Source organism: Cyprinodon variegatus, unplaced genomic scaffold, assembly GCF_000732505.1.
Source record: "Cyprinodon variegatus isolate N-32 unplaced genomic scaffold, C_variegatus-1.0 Scaffold181, whole genome shotgun sequence".
NCBI classification, from domain to species: Eukaryota; Metazoa; Chordata; class Actinopteri; order Cyprinodontiformes; family Cyprinodontidae; genus Cyprinodon; species Cyprinodon variegatus.
Genome location: NW_015150634.1, coordinates 1,177,399 through 1,195,037, shown reverse-complemented (window position 1 = coordinate 1,195,037; position 17,639 = coordinate 1,177,399). Strand labels below are relative to the sequence as shown.

At 37.0% G+C, this 17,639-nt stretch overlaps 1 protein-coding gene across 1 annotated transcript; it reads right to left on the bottom strand.

Moving 5' to 3' along the window:
* Positions 1-2,577: 2,577 nt before the first annotated feature.
* On the bottom strand, positions 2,578-17,417 carry LOC107087361 (interleukin-1 receptor type 1-like). The gene is made up of 11 exons (XM_015378899.1): positions 17,302-17,417; positions 15,449-15,701; positions 13,994-14,186; positions 11,695-11,866; positions 9,848-9,910; positions 8,908-9,040; positions 8,674-8,825; positions 4,901-5,044; positions 4,307-4,474; positions 3,156-3,427; positions 2,578-3,017 (listed from the first exon to the last, which is right to left on the bottom strand). The coding sequence occupies exons 1-11, from the start codon at positions 17,390-17,392 to the stop codon at positions 2,715-2,717; spliced, it is 1,944 nt and encodes a 647-aa protein (XP_015234385.1). The 5' UTR covers positions 17,393-17,417; the 3' UTR covers positions 2,578-2,714.
* Positions 17,418-17,639: the final 222 nt, after the last annotated feature.

Sequence of the window (17,639 nt, the reverse complement as noted above, 5' to 3'; positions counted from 1 at the left end):
ATATATAAGAGAGAAGACAGAGAAAGAGAGAGGAGAGCAGAATAGAACATGGAATTATAGATTGGTAATCTGGTTCTGCAGCTGTTAAGAAAGACTGACAATTAGCAGCATGCTACTGCACAGTTAAATCAACAGTATAATATGAAGAAGACAGCAAAAGAAAACATCTTGCAGGGTGAATAAAAAGATTAAAACGCATTAAGAATTGTCATCAGCTTTCGACAACCAAAATATAGTGACACAAGAAGGGCCGTACCCAGACACCAAAAAATACCCCAAAGATTAAAAGATGTTTTTAATTCCATTATTTAAATCTGGCAATTTTCCAAGTCTTAATGAGCAAAAGCAACATCATTATGACTTTTGATACGCTAGCCATGATGGCAATTATTTTACATCCAAGTAGTATTTAGTTCTTCTTTATAGATTGGGGCCAATCTATATATACACACACACACACACATCAATTTCAAACCGATGTTATCGGTATGGTATTGCTATCGGCCGATACTTCACAGCCAGGTATCGGGGCCAAAAAATGGCATCGGCACAATATTAATATTTACTTTAGTATTTAAAATAGCCACTCAAGCCCTATTACATAATTATGTTAATGATAGTGCTTAAACATTTTTCTATTATAATCTTACACCATACGTCAAATAACATGCAATAAACAATTTACTTTTAAAACATATTCCTTTTGTAGAACCTGCTCTCTCTCAATCTCTCTCCTCACTTTTTCTCTTGCTGCTTGGCCCAAAGAGGAGCTTGGTTTTACCGCCTTTTCCTCCCTATTCTGTTTTCCCTTTAGTTAAGAATATCAACACAGTCAAATATTAAAATGATAGAAATGAAAGCAATATGCATTTCAAGATTTCAAGTTTTCAACACGCTAACATGAAATTAAATTAGTTTTGCAGCCCAATGTCAATGTGAGAAATTGTAAAAATAGCTATAAATAAGTTGAAGTATAAATATTAAATAAAAAAGATAAAATATGCACATTTTAGCAATTATATAATATAAATAAATATACATTACAACAGTTGTAGAAAAAAAAAATAGGGCATTCTGAAGCTTTTTGATGGACCATTATGGTGACTATTGAAGTGAGGACATGTTATCAAAGAAAATTATTTATTAGTTTAAAAATGAACCGGATGTTTTATTTTGTTTCATAGCAGTACTTAGTTTCCGGTGCGATCTGCTCCGTACCATCTTGTTGCGTTGAGCTTCAGCATATGGCACAAAATATAAAACAGGTTCAACAGCCAACACTGATAAATCAACACTGAATACTTTTCATTTTCAATTAAAGATGTCGTTAACATATCAGTTGCATAATGATTGTTGATTCAACTGATGAAAATTGACTGACAACCAGTGCAGCGTTAAATACCGATTGTACTCAAAAACATTGCCATCCCATATGTCGCTGGAGTCTCTAAAAAACTCAAAAGGATTTTCTCCAAACACAAAATCCCAGTACATTTCAAACCTAACATGACTAGTGCATCCTAAGGACAAAACCCCCAGAGCATATATGAACAGAGTGGTATATGCAGTTCATTGCAATGAGGAATGCTCTAATCCTTATATTGGAGAATCCAAACATCCTCTCTGCAGACATATTGCCCAACACAGAAGAGCTACCTCGCCTGGACATGACTGTGCGGTACATCCACACCTTATGGACAAAGGACGCTCATTTGAGGACAAGAATGTTCACATTTTGAAAAAAGAAAGTAGGTGGTTTGAGAGGGGCCTGAAGGAAGCCATCTATGTTAAGAAAGAAAAACTAACCTTAAACAGAGGGGGTGGATTCAGGTTCCAGCTTTTAAAAACCTACAATCCAGCAGTTGAGTTAATCTCTTCCCTTCATCCGTTTCAATTTGTATGTTTTCAAAACAAAAACAAGGCTAAGTTGGGCTACTGTATAAAACCTTGAACTCAACTCTATTCTTGACATTTTGAACTGAAAAGCTTCCTGGATGGGAAGCGAATCGTCTTCAAATTGCAAACAGAGTCCAGTGCATTGTTTTTAATTTTAATTTTTTGGAATTACTATGACCTGTATGACTGATAATCTTCACCAGCATAGTTAAATAAACTTTGGTTTGATGTTCCTTTGTTATCTTAGTAGCTTACTGTGGTGAAATATTTCCTCATGAAAATGCCGTTTTTCTCACCTTCCTCAACACCATAAGCTGCTCTCCACCTACATCTGTAGCTCGATGTGCTCTTCTTACAATGACTGTCATGATTGAAAGACTCACTAACAGCATCTGTAGGCTGTGTCTGGCAGTTACCATAGCGACAGTGCTGTTTTTATGGTGAGAGCGGTGATTACAGCTTGTTTTGTGGTGATCTGGCATAATATCTCCCATTTTCCTAATTTACACCAACATTTAAAAATCATTAGGACACGTTTAAAGAAAAACTTTGGATAGTGCACCGATCATCACACATAAACTGCTAACTGAAAATAATATCTTCTGCTTATTTTACACTGATTTTTTTGTTTGTTTTTAGTATAGTTTTGAACCCTTAACTAATTAAAAAGTTAAGTTCTAGTATAAAAGCTACAAGCAAAATGTCACGTGCCAATTTATTTATTGTATAGTTTGCATAGTTGTAAATTTATTTATGTTATCATTGTAACTGTTTTCTAAGTCTTTAGCTCTTTAAACATTTCACTCCATCTTTCACATCTACCTGTCTAAGTTCAACAAGGCAGATTTCTCTTTGAAAAAAGCCCCTTTGCCTCTAACTGGCATATGGTACCTAATTTCTTTCCAAAATCTGGAGGAAGGAGAGAGGGATGGTGAGACTTTTGAGACCTTTTCACCACTTTCCTCATCCTTTCTCAAATTTGAACACATCCTCCATCTTTGCCTTGTCTGCAGAGCCTTCCACCAGCACACAGCACCCTGCTTCTTTCTCAGATGGCGCACTGACTCTGGGAAGAGGGCCAACTGAGCCGGGGTGATTTCCTCCATCTCCACCAGAACCACCTGTAAGGACAGACCTTTATTAGACAGTAACTAAATTATAACAAAATTACTTTTCTGAATTATCTCTCTTTTTAACTTTTATTCAGCTCTAGTTTGGAATTTCCTTTTGATTTTCGCAATAACAAGTCTCCTGCTTACCTTTATAGATCCCTCTAGAAGTGCCTTGTACATGGCTGCCACACATTCCAGCTGCTGCCTCATGTCCGAAAAGTCTTTATCGCCATCATCAACATCAACAGTGCAGCTGCTCTCATTGTTCATGCTTTCGATTTCATCGCCTCCCTCACTGATCTTTGTAATAATATTACTGCTGCTGTTTGTGTTTCCTTTGCCCATGAAAGTGGTGGCAGTGTATAGCAGGAGAACTTTGCGACTGGCCTGAAGGTTCTCGTCCACCGAGTCCACGATGGCTGTAGAAAACAAATGATAGAGAATAATGGCCCAGGGGTAAAGGAGTGTGTACAGAATTATATGCTTCACACAAACCTTTACCACGTAGTAGCCTACTAACTGTATTTTTCATGCTACAAGGTGAGCTGTAAGACGATTTAATGCTAAATCTGCAGGAAGTAACTAACTATGAAAAGGAATCAAGACAAGCACAACGCAAACCAGTAAGAAAATGTCAGGATGTGGTGTTGGATCAAGGACCCAAATGCAGAGGCAAGTAGGCAGAGGTGAATTTAGGTGGGTTTAATGAGGTTTACAGGAACTGAGGCAGGAATCAAAAATCCAACAGAAATAACAGACAAACCAGAACCAGGGAGACATCAGGGGAAAACCAAACTCTAGGAGCCAGGGAGAGACGAGGTACGCAGACAGACGTTAGACGAGGATTCAGCAAACAGGAACTGAAGAGGGAGGCCTTTAAAGGGGACAGAAACAAAGAGAGGGCTAACGAGGGGATAGAAAACAGGTGAGGGCAGAGCAGAAAACAGAGCTAGGGAAAGAGGACACAAGAGGGCAGCAGAGGACAACAAATGGAAAACCAAGAAAACAGGAACTAACAAACCAAGACTGACAGAGAAGTAATGAGTGAAATGGAAACCAAGTGAACCTAAGCAGTTCAGCCAGATGAGGACCTGGACAAAGCAATACCATTATACAGGGGCAGATTGCCGCCATTTTTTATTACATAGTACTAGAAGTACACAATGAACGTCGGTCCTGGAGCAAGTTAAATCCAGACATATTAAATCTGCTGACCTTAGGTTTAGGTTTCTCATTCACCAACGTAAGAACTAGGGTTAACCCTCATGTAAGGGAAAGAGCAAAAACTTTAGACATACCCTGCCCCGGCAGGCAGTCACGGCCTGCTATGAAGAGTTTGTAGCCGCAGGCCTGTTCCAAGACTTCAGGCAATGTTTGCAGGGCGAACTTCTCCCCTTCTTCATTGAATCCAGAGGCACCGAGATTGGGGCCAATCACATAGGCGTCATACAGCTTACCATCTAAACCTGATAGTAAAAAGTTCTCGTTAGCTGCTTACTGTAACAATCTTGCTTTTTTTAAACATCAAAACAAAATTGTACAAAAATATCAGAAAATGGGAAAAAGCAAACATTTGTGCACACAACCCCAACTTGGCCCCATTTGAGAAAGTGAGCTTAACTAAAAAGAAGATATCCTAAATAAACCTATTTGGCTTTTCAATATTCAGGATGATGACTTACAGAATAGGTTGTATCAATAAGGTAGCTCAACTCTGAATCAAGTCCCCTAGTGTTCTTCCCCAAGAATAATTCAACATTGGTGAGGGGGAAGCTGGAGCCAAACTCATACCCACCCGAAAACTAATGTTTAGAGGGAAAAAAAAACTAAATATGTCTCGTTTACACTGAGTCATAATATAATGATCAAACTGTAATTATGAGAAATGTTACCTTGAGTTGTATAGAGAGATGAACACGTCCTTCTGGCCAAGAGCACAAGGTCTATTTGGAAGATGTAATAGATAGTGACCGTGATGATAAAGAGAACAGTCACACCACCAGCAACTAATCCAATAGGAAGTATGATGTTCAGTTCTGTGCAGATAAGACATAACACATATATCAATTTAAATTTGATTTACAACAAGGAAACTTTTGGGTATGATTAAAGTTTTTAGGTTCTTAGTTGAGAGCTGAACAGTGGTGCACTTTGTAGCCCTGTTGCCTTAAAAGGTTCCATGATCGATTCCCTGCCTGGGTTTTTTCTGTATGGAGTTTGCATGTTCTCCCATGCATTTGTGGGTACTTCTTCTCCCACAGTCCAAAACCATGACTGTTAGGTTTATGAGCATCTCCAAATTGTCCTTAGTGTGAGTGCAACTTTTTTTTATGATTTTATGTTTTTGTTAGTCTCTGTGTTGCCCTGTGACAGATTGGAGACCTGAGGCCTGTACCACAAAGCAAACTCAACCTTGCAGGATTACTTCCATCCTATCCAGTTTAACCAGTTCACAACAATGGCGATCAGGATCGGTGGTACCACGAAGCTTGTTATCATCACACTAATTCATTCAGCTTTGACAAATCATGAACCTGTGAAAGCATGCATATAAAGGGCGGCGTTCAAGGCAGCAGACTAATCACAATCATAAGTGCAGAAGGGAGAGACCGCCATATTACTTCTGTGAGGAACAAAAACTAATCTCACAGAAATGTGAAGAGGAAAAACATTCTCAATGAAAAGCCGAAGAAGGTGGCTGATTCAAAGGGATAACAAATGACATGGCAAAGGATTGCTGACTGTGTAAATAAGCAGGTTAGTAACACATCAGGGTCATTTAACACAGACTGCATCTGTACTAAAACTTAATTTCACTTGTTAGTCGGACTTTTTAATTCAATAAGATATGGGTAACAATAAAGCTGGAAGCTGATGCCATAACTGCATTATATTAAATAAAAGAAGTGATCAGTCTGAGTGAAATCATCCTGATTTCTGTGTCACAACTCAGCGGGACAAAAGGTAAAAATCTTCTCTGCTTTTAAAATGGGGAAAAGCCCTAAATGTACAGAAATATGTTAATAGAATTTCTTCTTAAATTACACTTCATAGCATTTCTGTTTTAGTCTCAAATATATATATATATATATATATATATATATATATATATATATATATATATATATAGTTTTATATAACAATTATAGTTGAAACAAGAGAATGCCAGTGGTGTATGCAGACATTATACAGGAGAGAACAAATACTGAATAGTAAACGCTTGTGATGTCAAAAAGGAGGAAAAAAATAAATGAATAAAGTTAGAACTGTTCAATTTTTCGAGACAGTATTTCGTTTGAACTGCTTTTTGGTTTAAAAGTTCCATTATTGTGATGTCGTTTTCTTGAAGTTATAGTTCAATGAAAGGAAACGTCATTGTTTCCCGAACAGCTTATTAGCTTCTGGGTGGAGTGATTTCTAGGATTCAGATCAATCCTGAAAGCTACCCCCCCCCCCCGGAGCAGGGTTGCTGTTCACAGTTTGTTACCATGGTGATTAGCCCCACTAATGATGAATTAAGCTTGGTGGTACCGTATAGGGCGCAGTCAAAAATGTGTTATTTAGCATATTTTAAGTGAAAAATCATTTTTTCACTCTGTCATTCATTTTATTTATAGAAATCATACTTCTCTGACTAATTATTTTGTTTGGAGCTAAATATTAACTTTGCAAATGGAATATTTAGTTTTTTTTTTATAAATATTTAGCTAAAATAAACTAAATATTTATTTTGTTAAAAAAATATTTAGCTCCAAATCAAGTACGTATTTAACAAAATAAATATTTAGCTTGGTGGTTGCTCAATATTTAGTGAATATGCAAATTCAATTGCCGAAAGGCTGAAGTGAACTACCAGAGCAAAAGCCTTGGGATTTCTATACAACTCCTACGGTTTAAGACGGGAAACTGATTTCTGTTTAGTCACTTTGTGAATCCCAAACCGCCCCCTTAGCACTAACTCCTTAACTATCGAGTGCCACTCCCAATGAAGTCTCACTCGCAGCTGTGGAAGGCGCCTTGATTGAAAGCGGAGGTTAGGGGGTAATGAACGGGAATGAGATGGCTTCTTCCCTCGAGCTGAAACCTAAAGCAGCCGTTGCTATGGCAACACATGGCATGGCTGTAGCTCTGTGCCGCAGTTAACATAACATTCAATATTTGCCCCTTTGTTAAACAAAACAAATGTATATGGTCAAATAAAGCTATTTCAAAGAGGACCTTCCATTTTGGAATTTATTAAACTTTTTTCATATTCTAACTTGCGATTTTCTGTCAGCGTGACAAAGATGCCGTAGGAGTTGTATAGAGATTCCAGGCTTTTACTTTGGTAGTTCACTTCCACTTTTCGGCAAGTGAATTTGCATATTAGCTAAATATTGAGCCAGCACCAAGTTGGGTAAATATTTACTTTGTTAAATAAATATTTAATTTGGAGCTTTATATTTAGTTTGGAGCAAAATATTTATTTAACAAACTTAATATTTAATTTTCAACCTAAATATTTAGTTTGGAGCTAAATATTTATTCAACAGACTAAATATTTATTAAACAAAGTAGGATTTCTTTAAATGAAAGAATAGTGAAAAAATGACTTGGAAAAAAATAAACCTCTTATTTTCCCTCTTAAAATACGCTAAATGACTATAAATGCTGTTCCTAATTTTTGACTGCTGAACTTCACAAACGGTGCATCAAAGTACTGAAATGTCAGGTTTGAGGCTGAAATTGTCTCACTAACCCAGTAATCCTGCTTTGTGGTAGAGGCCTCTGTCCAGAACTTCACATAGACAGCCTATCTATCAGATTTATCATAAAAGAATGTGAAAGTTGTTTTTGTTTTGTTGACAAACTCACCTCCCCTCACTGGAAAAAATCAAAATCTAGATGAGTAATTATTTCTTAAATTAATTGCATTTGTTCCTTGATAGAGGAGGTAAAAGTGAAATTTTGCCAATGAAAAAAGACAATTTACACTTAAAATTTGAAAACACAATTGCGTTGTCTTATTTAAAGTTCATATTATCTAATTATCTTATTTTAAGAGAAAATAATACTCATTCCATTGGCAAACTCTCTCATTTACCTACTCAAATTAAGAGTAAATATACTTAATTTAAGGAACTTTTTACTTATTTCTAGATTGTTTTTCTAGTGCTCTTGCTCCTCCAATTTAAGTTACTCTGCTTCACTCTATGTTACTCATACCTCTAGAATTCCCGTCATCCACACAGGAGTACTAATATAGAAAAAACACATATATATGAGCCACATGTGCACAAAACAAGATCCATGCATGCACAGGACAAGATCCACACATGCACAGCATAAGAACCACATGCATTTGTACATTAGAAACACCAGGAAGAGTCTCAAAAATTCACACACAAATGCTGTAAAGTTTTAAGACTACTGGTAGTTTATAAATTAAGATATAATTGTGTATGCATCAAAAAATACTTTTTTGAATTTGTGTTGTGAAAATGTAAATTGTGTGCATTTTTGTGAATCACTGTGTGCATGTGTGGATCTTGTCCTGTGCATGTTTGGATTGTGCTGAGCATGTGTGGATCACATGTGTGAGTTTGTTGTACTAGATTCTAACTCTATAGTACTAACATTTGGACATATAAGTTATAGCGTAACAGTTCATGCTCAATAGCTTTACCTGTTGGTAACAAAGTGAAGTATCCTTCAGGAGAGCCTCGGGGACTGTAGGCTCGACAGGTATAATTGAGGTAGAAATCCTCCTCCCTCACTTCAGAGAACAGTAGCAGACTTTCTAACCACACACCCTCTGGTTTATCTTGAGTCCACGAACTGTAAAATCAAACCAAGTAGATGTTCCACAATTTAAAATGTGGTAGTTTGAAGGAGCACAAGAGAATTTAAAGTTACAAACCGCGTCTCCGTCGTGTAGATTCGTTCAGATGGGTTGTTGGTAATGAACCTATTGTTGACAACCCAAAAGACATAAACGAATGGCATTCCAACTCCTGGTATAAATACTAAACACCTCTGCTTGAAGTTCAACCCTAAAAGCAGAAAACAAATAAAGACCATTTAAGCCTAAATATATTTGGTGTGACATTGCATTCCAGCTGAATTGTTTTTGCATTTGCAAAAACACCATAATCAGTTTTTGTACTGCTAAAAAGCAGGGGGAAATGTATTCAACTTATCGAGATTGATTCACGTATATATTAAAAGAAATATATATATATCATAATTTACTTACGTCTTCATAATAGATGCTCTAGAAATATTTGAGCAACATACTGTATAAGAATTTATTTGGATAGCGTCAGCTTAAACTTAATTTTAGTGGATTTTGGAAATGGAGAACCTCTTTTGTGTATAATATTACCATGCATTATCTGTCTTTGCAGTTAATTAAGTTTTGTAGTATATTTTATAGAGGACATTAATGTTATAAAGGTAGGCTATTTCAATCAGGATTGATTTGAGAGAAAAATTATTTAGTTCTTTTTCTTTAGAAATTTGACTTTCAAATACCATAAAGTATATTTATAGATAAACTACAATCATCACTCTGATATAAGAGCTACATAAATCTGAGAATCCGCTTTATGTTGAGCTATTTTTTTGCAGGTTTGACAATGTGTGTTCTGACCTACATTTGCATATTTACAGTTAAAATATCAACAAAATGGCAATAAAAAAAAAAATCAAATTGTGCATTTGGAAAGTTCTCCACAGAAGGCAAGAAAGGCTTCATGATTTAGTCCATATGATTCCATCTTTTATACTGTAAGTATGAATATGTCAAACAGACCAACAATGTTTTTTTTTTGAGAAAAATAACAAAAGCTTTACTCTACCTTTCACTGCCTTGATAGCTTCATTTGCTGGTTCATGAACTTGGGGAACCAGGAAGTAGTCATCTAAAAGTAGAAAAAAACAAAGTATAAAGATTATTGATTTTGTTATGCTATACTGTATTTTTTCGGCTATTGAGATCGAATGTCAGTGTCATGGTCTTGGCATTGATGACTGGCTTAATTTACCATTCGATGCACCTGTCCAGCTCCACCCACTGTCTCATCACCATTCATCCGTCTTACCTGCCTATTTAAGCTGCTTGCCCCCAGTCATCAGTGCCAGATTACTCAAGCTTCTGGTGAGAGTTCTATAGCGGACCTGTTTGTGTTCTGATTGCTTGACCCTGGCCCCTTTCTGCCTACGGACCTCATAGCCTGCCAGTTCCTGTTCTGATCTGTTTGGCTGACCTGTCTTTGCAATCCTTTTTCCCTTTAGTACCTCTGCCGATTTCTGGTCTTCTGGCTTGGATTCCTGTGAACCTCTTACTTACAATACCTCAGAGGTCTATTTATCACAATAAAATAAAATAAAGACTTGATTGCAACCAAATTGAAAAATTTTGCCTTTTTAAAAATTATTTTCTTAAAAATCATCTTTAGTTTCAATTACATGTAGAAACTGGAATTTCTGCCCCATCTCTTTTAAGATGAAGGCATCCAACCGGATGTCAATAAAAAGTATTTTAATTAATTCTCAACAATGTTCTACCACAAAAATGTTAGATTTTAATTAAATACTCAACACTTATTTATTCAGGTCTTGTTGATAACCAATGTGTTTGTTATCCCTGATCTGTACTTATAGCATGATTTAGACTATCACACACAGAACCAGAAATACATCCAGGTTGCCATCAGTTGCACTTTGCACTATAAAGACGGACTGAAATTACTTAATACTATCCCAAATTATAAAACGTGTACTAAACTACATTGTGTAGAAGTTCTGTTAACCTTTATAAATGACAAAAAAGTTTACATCCTTTTTGTATTTGATCTGTTACAGTAATTGTTAGGAATCCAGTTTGTGTGGGTTGTGTGTTTGTGTTTTCTCCCTCCACCACTAGGTGGTGCCCGGTTCTCGTTGGCCCTTCCACACACCTGCGGATGGTTGGTTAATTATTTGAGGACTCTTAAGCTGTTGACTGCCACTACCTAGACGCCAGAGTGTTTGCCAGTTTTGGGTACTCTAGCCAAGCAGAGTTTATCAGAGTCTAACTGAGTCTTTGTCTCCCTGAGCCCTAACCTTGTTGTTTTTTCGTCTTTGCCTCTCTGCATGAAGTCATCCTGCAAACTGGATGTTTTGGCCTTCTTCCCCTGGAAGGATCGTTTAAGCTTCACAGTGAGCAGGGGATGCAAACTGGATGTTTGGACCTTCTACCCCTGAGAGGATTGTTTGAGCTTCACACTGAGCAGGGGATAAATCTCCACACAAACCGTTCAAGTACTTCAGGAAATTTAAGTGGCAGTCAGCTCCATCGCTCCTCAAGGAACCAATCAAACCCGAGTAAACCCTGTCCGCCCTCCAACGAGTTAATCAAGTTCTGGAACAACCCACACTGACTGGATTTTGTCGTCGTTCAAGTTTCCCACTGAGCCTGAACTAAACTCTGAACTTCCCTTCTCAACTTTCACCAGCGTTCTTAGTAACACTGGATCCACCTCATCATGCTTTCAATAAACCTGTTAAATCGGTTCTGAGTAATTCTGCAGGGTCGAAAAGCTACGAACCAACACATGTATTCACAAAATAAACCCCAGTTGATATTTTAGTTGCTGTAAAAGTTGCTGTGAAAATCCTTTATGCCTTTATGTCTAAAAATAATACAATTTCGATCCCATCTGACCTTTGACTGTTACATCACGGCTTTCTGATACAGATACGTTTACGCCATCAAGGGTAAACATCAGCGTACAGGTATATGTTCCACTGTTTTCATTTTCCACTCTGTCAATGTTTAGCATATTCTTGCCCCGGAAGGTATACTTTCCAGGTTCATCCAGTATGGGGTCACAGCCCTGTTGGGATAAAGAATAGTTTAGTTTTCAGCATTCACTTAGAAGATCCTTAAGATTGAGAGCTGACAACATTCTTCATGCCTTTTTCTTGACTCATTTGTATATTTTATTTCTAAAGCAATAGCTTTACTTGGTGGAGACCCTGACAAATAGGTTAACTGACTGTTGAAGACATCTCTCATGCACAATGGAAAACAGATGTTTACACACAATGCATAACAGAAAATGATTTTCCCCACTGTGATGATGAATCACATTCTGCTTAAGCTATTAGGGAAAACTGAATATCCATCCATCCATTTTCTAATACGCTTGTCCCGAGTGGGGTCACGAGGGGTGCTGGAGCCTATCCCCAGCAGTCATTGGGCGAGAGGCGGGGTCCACCCCGGACAGGTCGCCAGTCCATCGCAGGGCGAAAACTGAATATTTTTGGGGAATATTTTCAATATATAAAAAACATAAAATTTTAGATACCCTGCCACAAACTACTCACCACTGTTTTCTGGAATATTAGCCATTTTCTCCTGAGAGGAGAAAAAGGATCTTCCAATTGGTAGCATTGATAAAACAATGAGGGAAGCAACACTGATGTCCAGATGTTTTGTTCAGAATCACTAATAAGGTATGGAAGCCAAGAGTGGCCATATCCCTCTGATACTTTTTCAGGGTGCTTTTCTTGAGAAAATTTGTTAATTTGTTAATTTGTTAATTTAAAGAAAACGAAAGCCGTTTTCTCATCCTAATGAGATGATTGGTGTGTGTTTAACTTTTAGGTAACAAGACGATGTGTTGGTTTGATAATTTGCTTCCACTTCTGATTCATAAGCAGTTAGAGCTAAGCCTCCGGTGCTTTAGCGCAGGTGTTTTGTCACAGGGTGTTTTCTGAACGGCCCTCGTGTTTTGCCTGTAACAGGTATAAGATGCATTAACCCCCTAGATTAGTCCACATTAAAGATTTTCATTAAAAACAGTCAGATATGTTTCTACTGTATTCCATGCAATCCAATCATCCACCATGGCCTGAACATGAGTGAAAAGAAAAAGGAAACTAAAAAATGATTATTTGTGCACACTAGAGACTGACACGGGAGTGGATTTTCACTCCTGTCCCGTCCCACTCCCACAGAAAAAAATTGTGTCCCGTCCCGATCCCGGGCCAGAGTAGAAATCTAAATCCTGTCCCGTCCCACTCCTGGTGAAATTACTCCCACTCCCATCCCGCCCCCATTCAGAATGACTCCCGCTGCTGCACCACTCCCAATCTTCTGCCAATACAATGTTGTTTTTGAGCGTGGGTGAAAAACTCAGAGCGGCAGCAGTGATGGTTTTTGGGTCGTGTAGTTTCTTTTGACTCGCATTATAGTGTAGGCTTCAAGGAAAAAAACTACAAAATGGCGGCGCCAGAACTGGATTTTTTTTCTTTCTATTTTATTTTATTTTTTGGCATCGATCCTAGTTTCTTTTAGTTATTATTGGTTTGCTCCCGCTCCCGTCTGCTCCCGTTAATGTTTAATGCTGTACCGTCCCAATCACGTGATCATTACTAATACTGACTCCCATCCCACGGGAATCCCGTGACCCGCGGGATTCCCGAAAAAATGTCAGTCTCTAGTGCACACGCGGTATTGCAAATGCACAACTACTGGCACCGCAGTAATGGATGGACTTGGAATCCAGCTGTTGGCCAGCCTCATTCATTACTCATACAAGTTAATCATCTTGTTATCTCAAGAAATCAGTGACTGTTTTCTTGTGATAACGAGATAGTTATGTCGTTATCTCGAGAAAGCAAGGGAAAAAAAAAAAGTCGAGTACAAACAATCTCAGCTTCCGTAATATTGCAAAACCTTTCTGCATTGTTATTTTTTGTTCCGTAATGCACATTTTGTTAAGCATAGTACTATATGGATTAATAGTGTACTTATAGTATACTTTGGTAGTGAAAATGTTTACAGTAGACTGATTAATCATACAATATAATCTAAGCTAACAATTTTAAGATTCTCTGGAATTTTTCTAGCTAATGCAAAGAATGTTTTTTTTTATTACTGTTTTAAAAAATGTGAGAAAACAAGCCTTTTCTAAACTCAAATTGAGTTTGCCAACAAGGAAATAAAAGGGACATACTTTATACCAAGTGACAGAGTAGATGATGCCGTAATTGTCCAGTTTATATATATAGTCCCATAGACTGCATTTCACGATGTCTGCCACACCTTTGTTGAGCATTTGTTCGACTTTTTGTGGCCTTCCACACTCTCCAGCAACTGGCATATTTACCACCAGTTTAGTGGACTGCATGAAACACTGAGAAGGAGTCCTGCAAGGAAAACAATACAGCAGGATGCTTAGCGTATGTAATCAGCACATGTAAAAATTTTAACATGCTCATTTTAAAAGTCAATCACACTAGTAGGTGTTGGTAAAAATGATGCCTAGGGAAGCACTGCATTTTTTTTATTTAATCCTATTCAACCCTTTTCCATTGAGAAATGGTGGGAAAAGGTGAGACACCACAGTGTCACATTGTAGAAAACAAAACCCTTTTTTTCAGCAAAAACACAGTAAAAACTTAGCAAAAAAAGTATTTATAACTTTGTCAAAATCTTATGTAAGAAGGCAAAATCATGTGATTTTGAAAACATAAAAAAGTAAACCTTTTCTTTTAAATTCTGGAGGTAGCCCATATATCATAAATGCCTTTGGCAGAATTCAAATGAGTGATTTTATTCTAGATTAATTGAGATTAATTCCAAGATCACAATGAGATTAATCTAGATTAAAAAAATTATCTATGCCCACCAGTAATTTAAATACAATGTAACATTTTGACATGCATTAAGAACTGTTGTAAAGGACCTTAAAAACCATTTGTAAGTCCAGTGCAACAGCTTGCAGACCTACTTGTCTATGCTAAGAGACTTCATGGAAATCTGATCTTCAGTGATTTATTTTAAAAAATATTACTGTTTGGCTTCTTTTTTTTTTTTTGGAGCCCCCTGAACTGGTTTGGCACTAATCAATTTGTGTCCCCCCAGTGCATATTGGTCCCTGCCTGGCCACCCCTTGGAAAACGTTTTGGCTTTGTGACTGATTGTAACAGGGATGTCTGCAGATTGGTACATTAGTAGACCAGGGTAATGCCACCGACCTGGAAAAACTTAATCTGGGTAAAATATCTGACATTATGAGGAACATTACGATCCAGAGCTTGATTGATTAGTTAAGACATGTAGATAACAGGTAAAGTTACAACCACATTATGTACCAATGAACTGCAGTATGTGTGTAAGGTATGGACTTTTTAAAAACACACTTTCTTTGGGTTTGCAATTTTTAAAGTAGAAACACTGGGCGGAACAACAAATCCATATAAACCCATTTGAATTTCTAAGCTATAAAATGTGACCCAATCCAGTTGTTTTAATATCTTAATATCCGTGTTACTTTTAAATTACCTTGAATTGAATATCAGTTTTCAATATATTTTTTGAATAAAAGGCAAAAAAAGTTATCTTTTTAAAGTTTTTTTTTTTTTTTTTTTTTTTTAAGTTTGAAGTTATTTTCCTTTTAGCATCTTACCTCAGTACAGTTAAGTATTCTCCATCATCATCCATAGTTGTGTTAAGGAACCATAGAGTTTCCCTGAGAACCAGAACTTGACCGGTCACATTTCTCATTTCTTGTCCGCTCTTTGTGCTGTACCAGGTGATGTTGAACGGGGTGGTGGTGAAGTTAAAGACATCTGGAGACAACAGGGTGCTGTTCAGCATGGCCACGTCCCCGGGAACAGAGAACACTCTTTCAAACTGGAGCTTGTAGTTGTTGCAGTTCTCTGCAACAAAAAAATCATTAAAAAAAGAAAATATCTTCAGTTACTCGGCTTTCGTCTCTCTTATTTAAAACATTTTGATGCATTTAAACAATATATCTCTTCTGCTGCAAACTAAATGGGACAATGTCCTTCGTAAAAAGTGAATAAATAGCCTGAAAGAGTTCTCATGGATAATTCAAACAAGTCCCTCATCACTTCATCATATAATATTTTAAACCTAAAAAAAAAAAACACTTGTCATTTTTAGTGTGCAAGGGACCACATTCATCCTTTGTCACCTTCAATTGAAAGCAGTGCTGCAGTTGCCTTGACTGCGGATGTTGTCGGCCAATAGCAGGGTGCTTGCATCTTCACAAGGCTGCAAGTCCCTTGGTCCTTATCCAATAGAGACCATTTGGGGCCCTCAATCAAAACCCTTAGAACAAAAATGCTTCATCTGTGCTGCACAATAGTAGCCCACTGCTCCCCAAGCGGTTGGGTAAAGTGCAGGGGCAAATTTTATTGTAAGGTACAGCAAATAAAAATGAAGATTAAAGAGAAATAATAATAATATATTCGGGTATGGCTTTAAGAAAGGGATTTAAGAATCTGAAATGAAATCTGAGAATAAGGATCTTTGGAAGGAGCAAAAGTTATGTCATGTAAAGGAGGCCTTCCAACCGCAAAGATCAGTCATCAACGTAAATAACCAAAATACTAGGGGAAACATGCATACTGGACAGCGTATACGCAAAAGACTATACAAATTTCTCTGTATGTTACTGAGAAGGGCATACGTTGTTTTTAACATACCATATTTTAATAAAATGTATCATAGATTGTTACTATAAAAAAATATTAGTACAGTAATTTACTTGTTTTTGTTTTTAGTGTTGCATTTTGTCCCCAAGGTGGCAGCAAAGTTCTAGCACAGGACTAGTGGCTGCTGCAGGAAAAAAAAAAAAAAGTAACATTTCAAAAACCTTAGAAATATTACACTTGTAAGTTTATTCGTAAACACCGGTGTAAAGGAAAGTTCTGTGTTTACTCCTTGAAGTTTACACTTACTCTCTCCAGTTCAATTCCTGAGAAGAGATCATTTGGGGAAAACCCTTTACATAATACTTCATAATGTAAATGTATTAAAAAACCATGAGATATGACAGCAGATTTTGACATAAATTGTAATCTTATTTAGACCAGAGAAGTTGCTTAGGGTTACAGAAGGTAGCGCTTACCAACTGGGTTCCAAGTGGCCTCGAATCACAGTTAAAGACGCATTTTATAAAACTCCAATATGCCACATTATCACATTACATCATACACGCTTGTAAGGCTCCAACCTTATCAAAATATTACACTTTGTTCTTAGATCAAGACACCGCTCTCATTCCATTCCCAAATCTTTGCCACATACATAATGAAGAGGATTTTTTTATCCTGACAGAAAAACTGTCTTAATTAGATCAACTACTTGGGAAAACTTTAGCTCTGACAAAACAGGCAGGTGTTATTAGGGTTTAACACTCACACATCATCAATGAAAATAATCCTAACACAAGTATCTCAGTTTTGGGTCGATATGTAAATAAAAACAAAACAATTAAAAAACAAAACAAACCTTTTATAAATTCAGCCTTTGCAGGTCCTGCACAAATCCCTAAAATCCAGAGGAGCAACGGAAGGATTTTGCATAATGAACTCAGGTCCATTTCTGAAAATAGACGGAAACATATGTAAAAGAATTAATCTGATAGATTGAAACAGCAATGTAGGGACAACTTCCTTTCTCTGCTGCCGTCTGTTCCCCTTTCCTTAGTGTTCTTGTACTGGAGGGTGCAAGAAAGCAGAAACAAGCAGCAGACTCCTGACAATATGTTGTGTAATGCTTTCAAACACGTCATAACCCATAATTCTTTAAAGGCATTTTCAAATTTATATAAAATATAATCTTTTTGA

What these genes read in the sequence shown, in the direction of transcription:
- LOC107087361 (XM_015378899.1), bottom strand. Translation starts at nt 17,392, where the DNA reads ATGGACCTGAGTTCATTATGCAAAATCCTTCCGTTGCTCCTCTGGATT. An exon ending in ACTCTGTCACTTGGTATAAA is followed by an intron (nt 11,867 to 13,993) that starts GTATGTCCCTTT and finishes TTATCCCAACAG; the next exon opens with GGCTGTGACCCCATACTGGA. An exon ending in TTCTAGAGGGATCTATAAAG is followed by an intron (nt 3,018 to 3,155) that starts GTAAGCAGGAGA and finishes CTGTCCTTACAG; the next exon opens with GTGGTTCTGGTGGAGATGGA.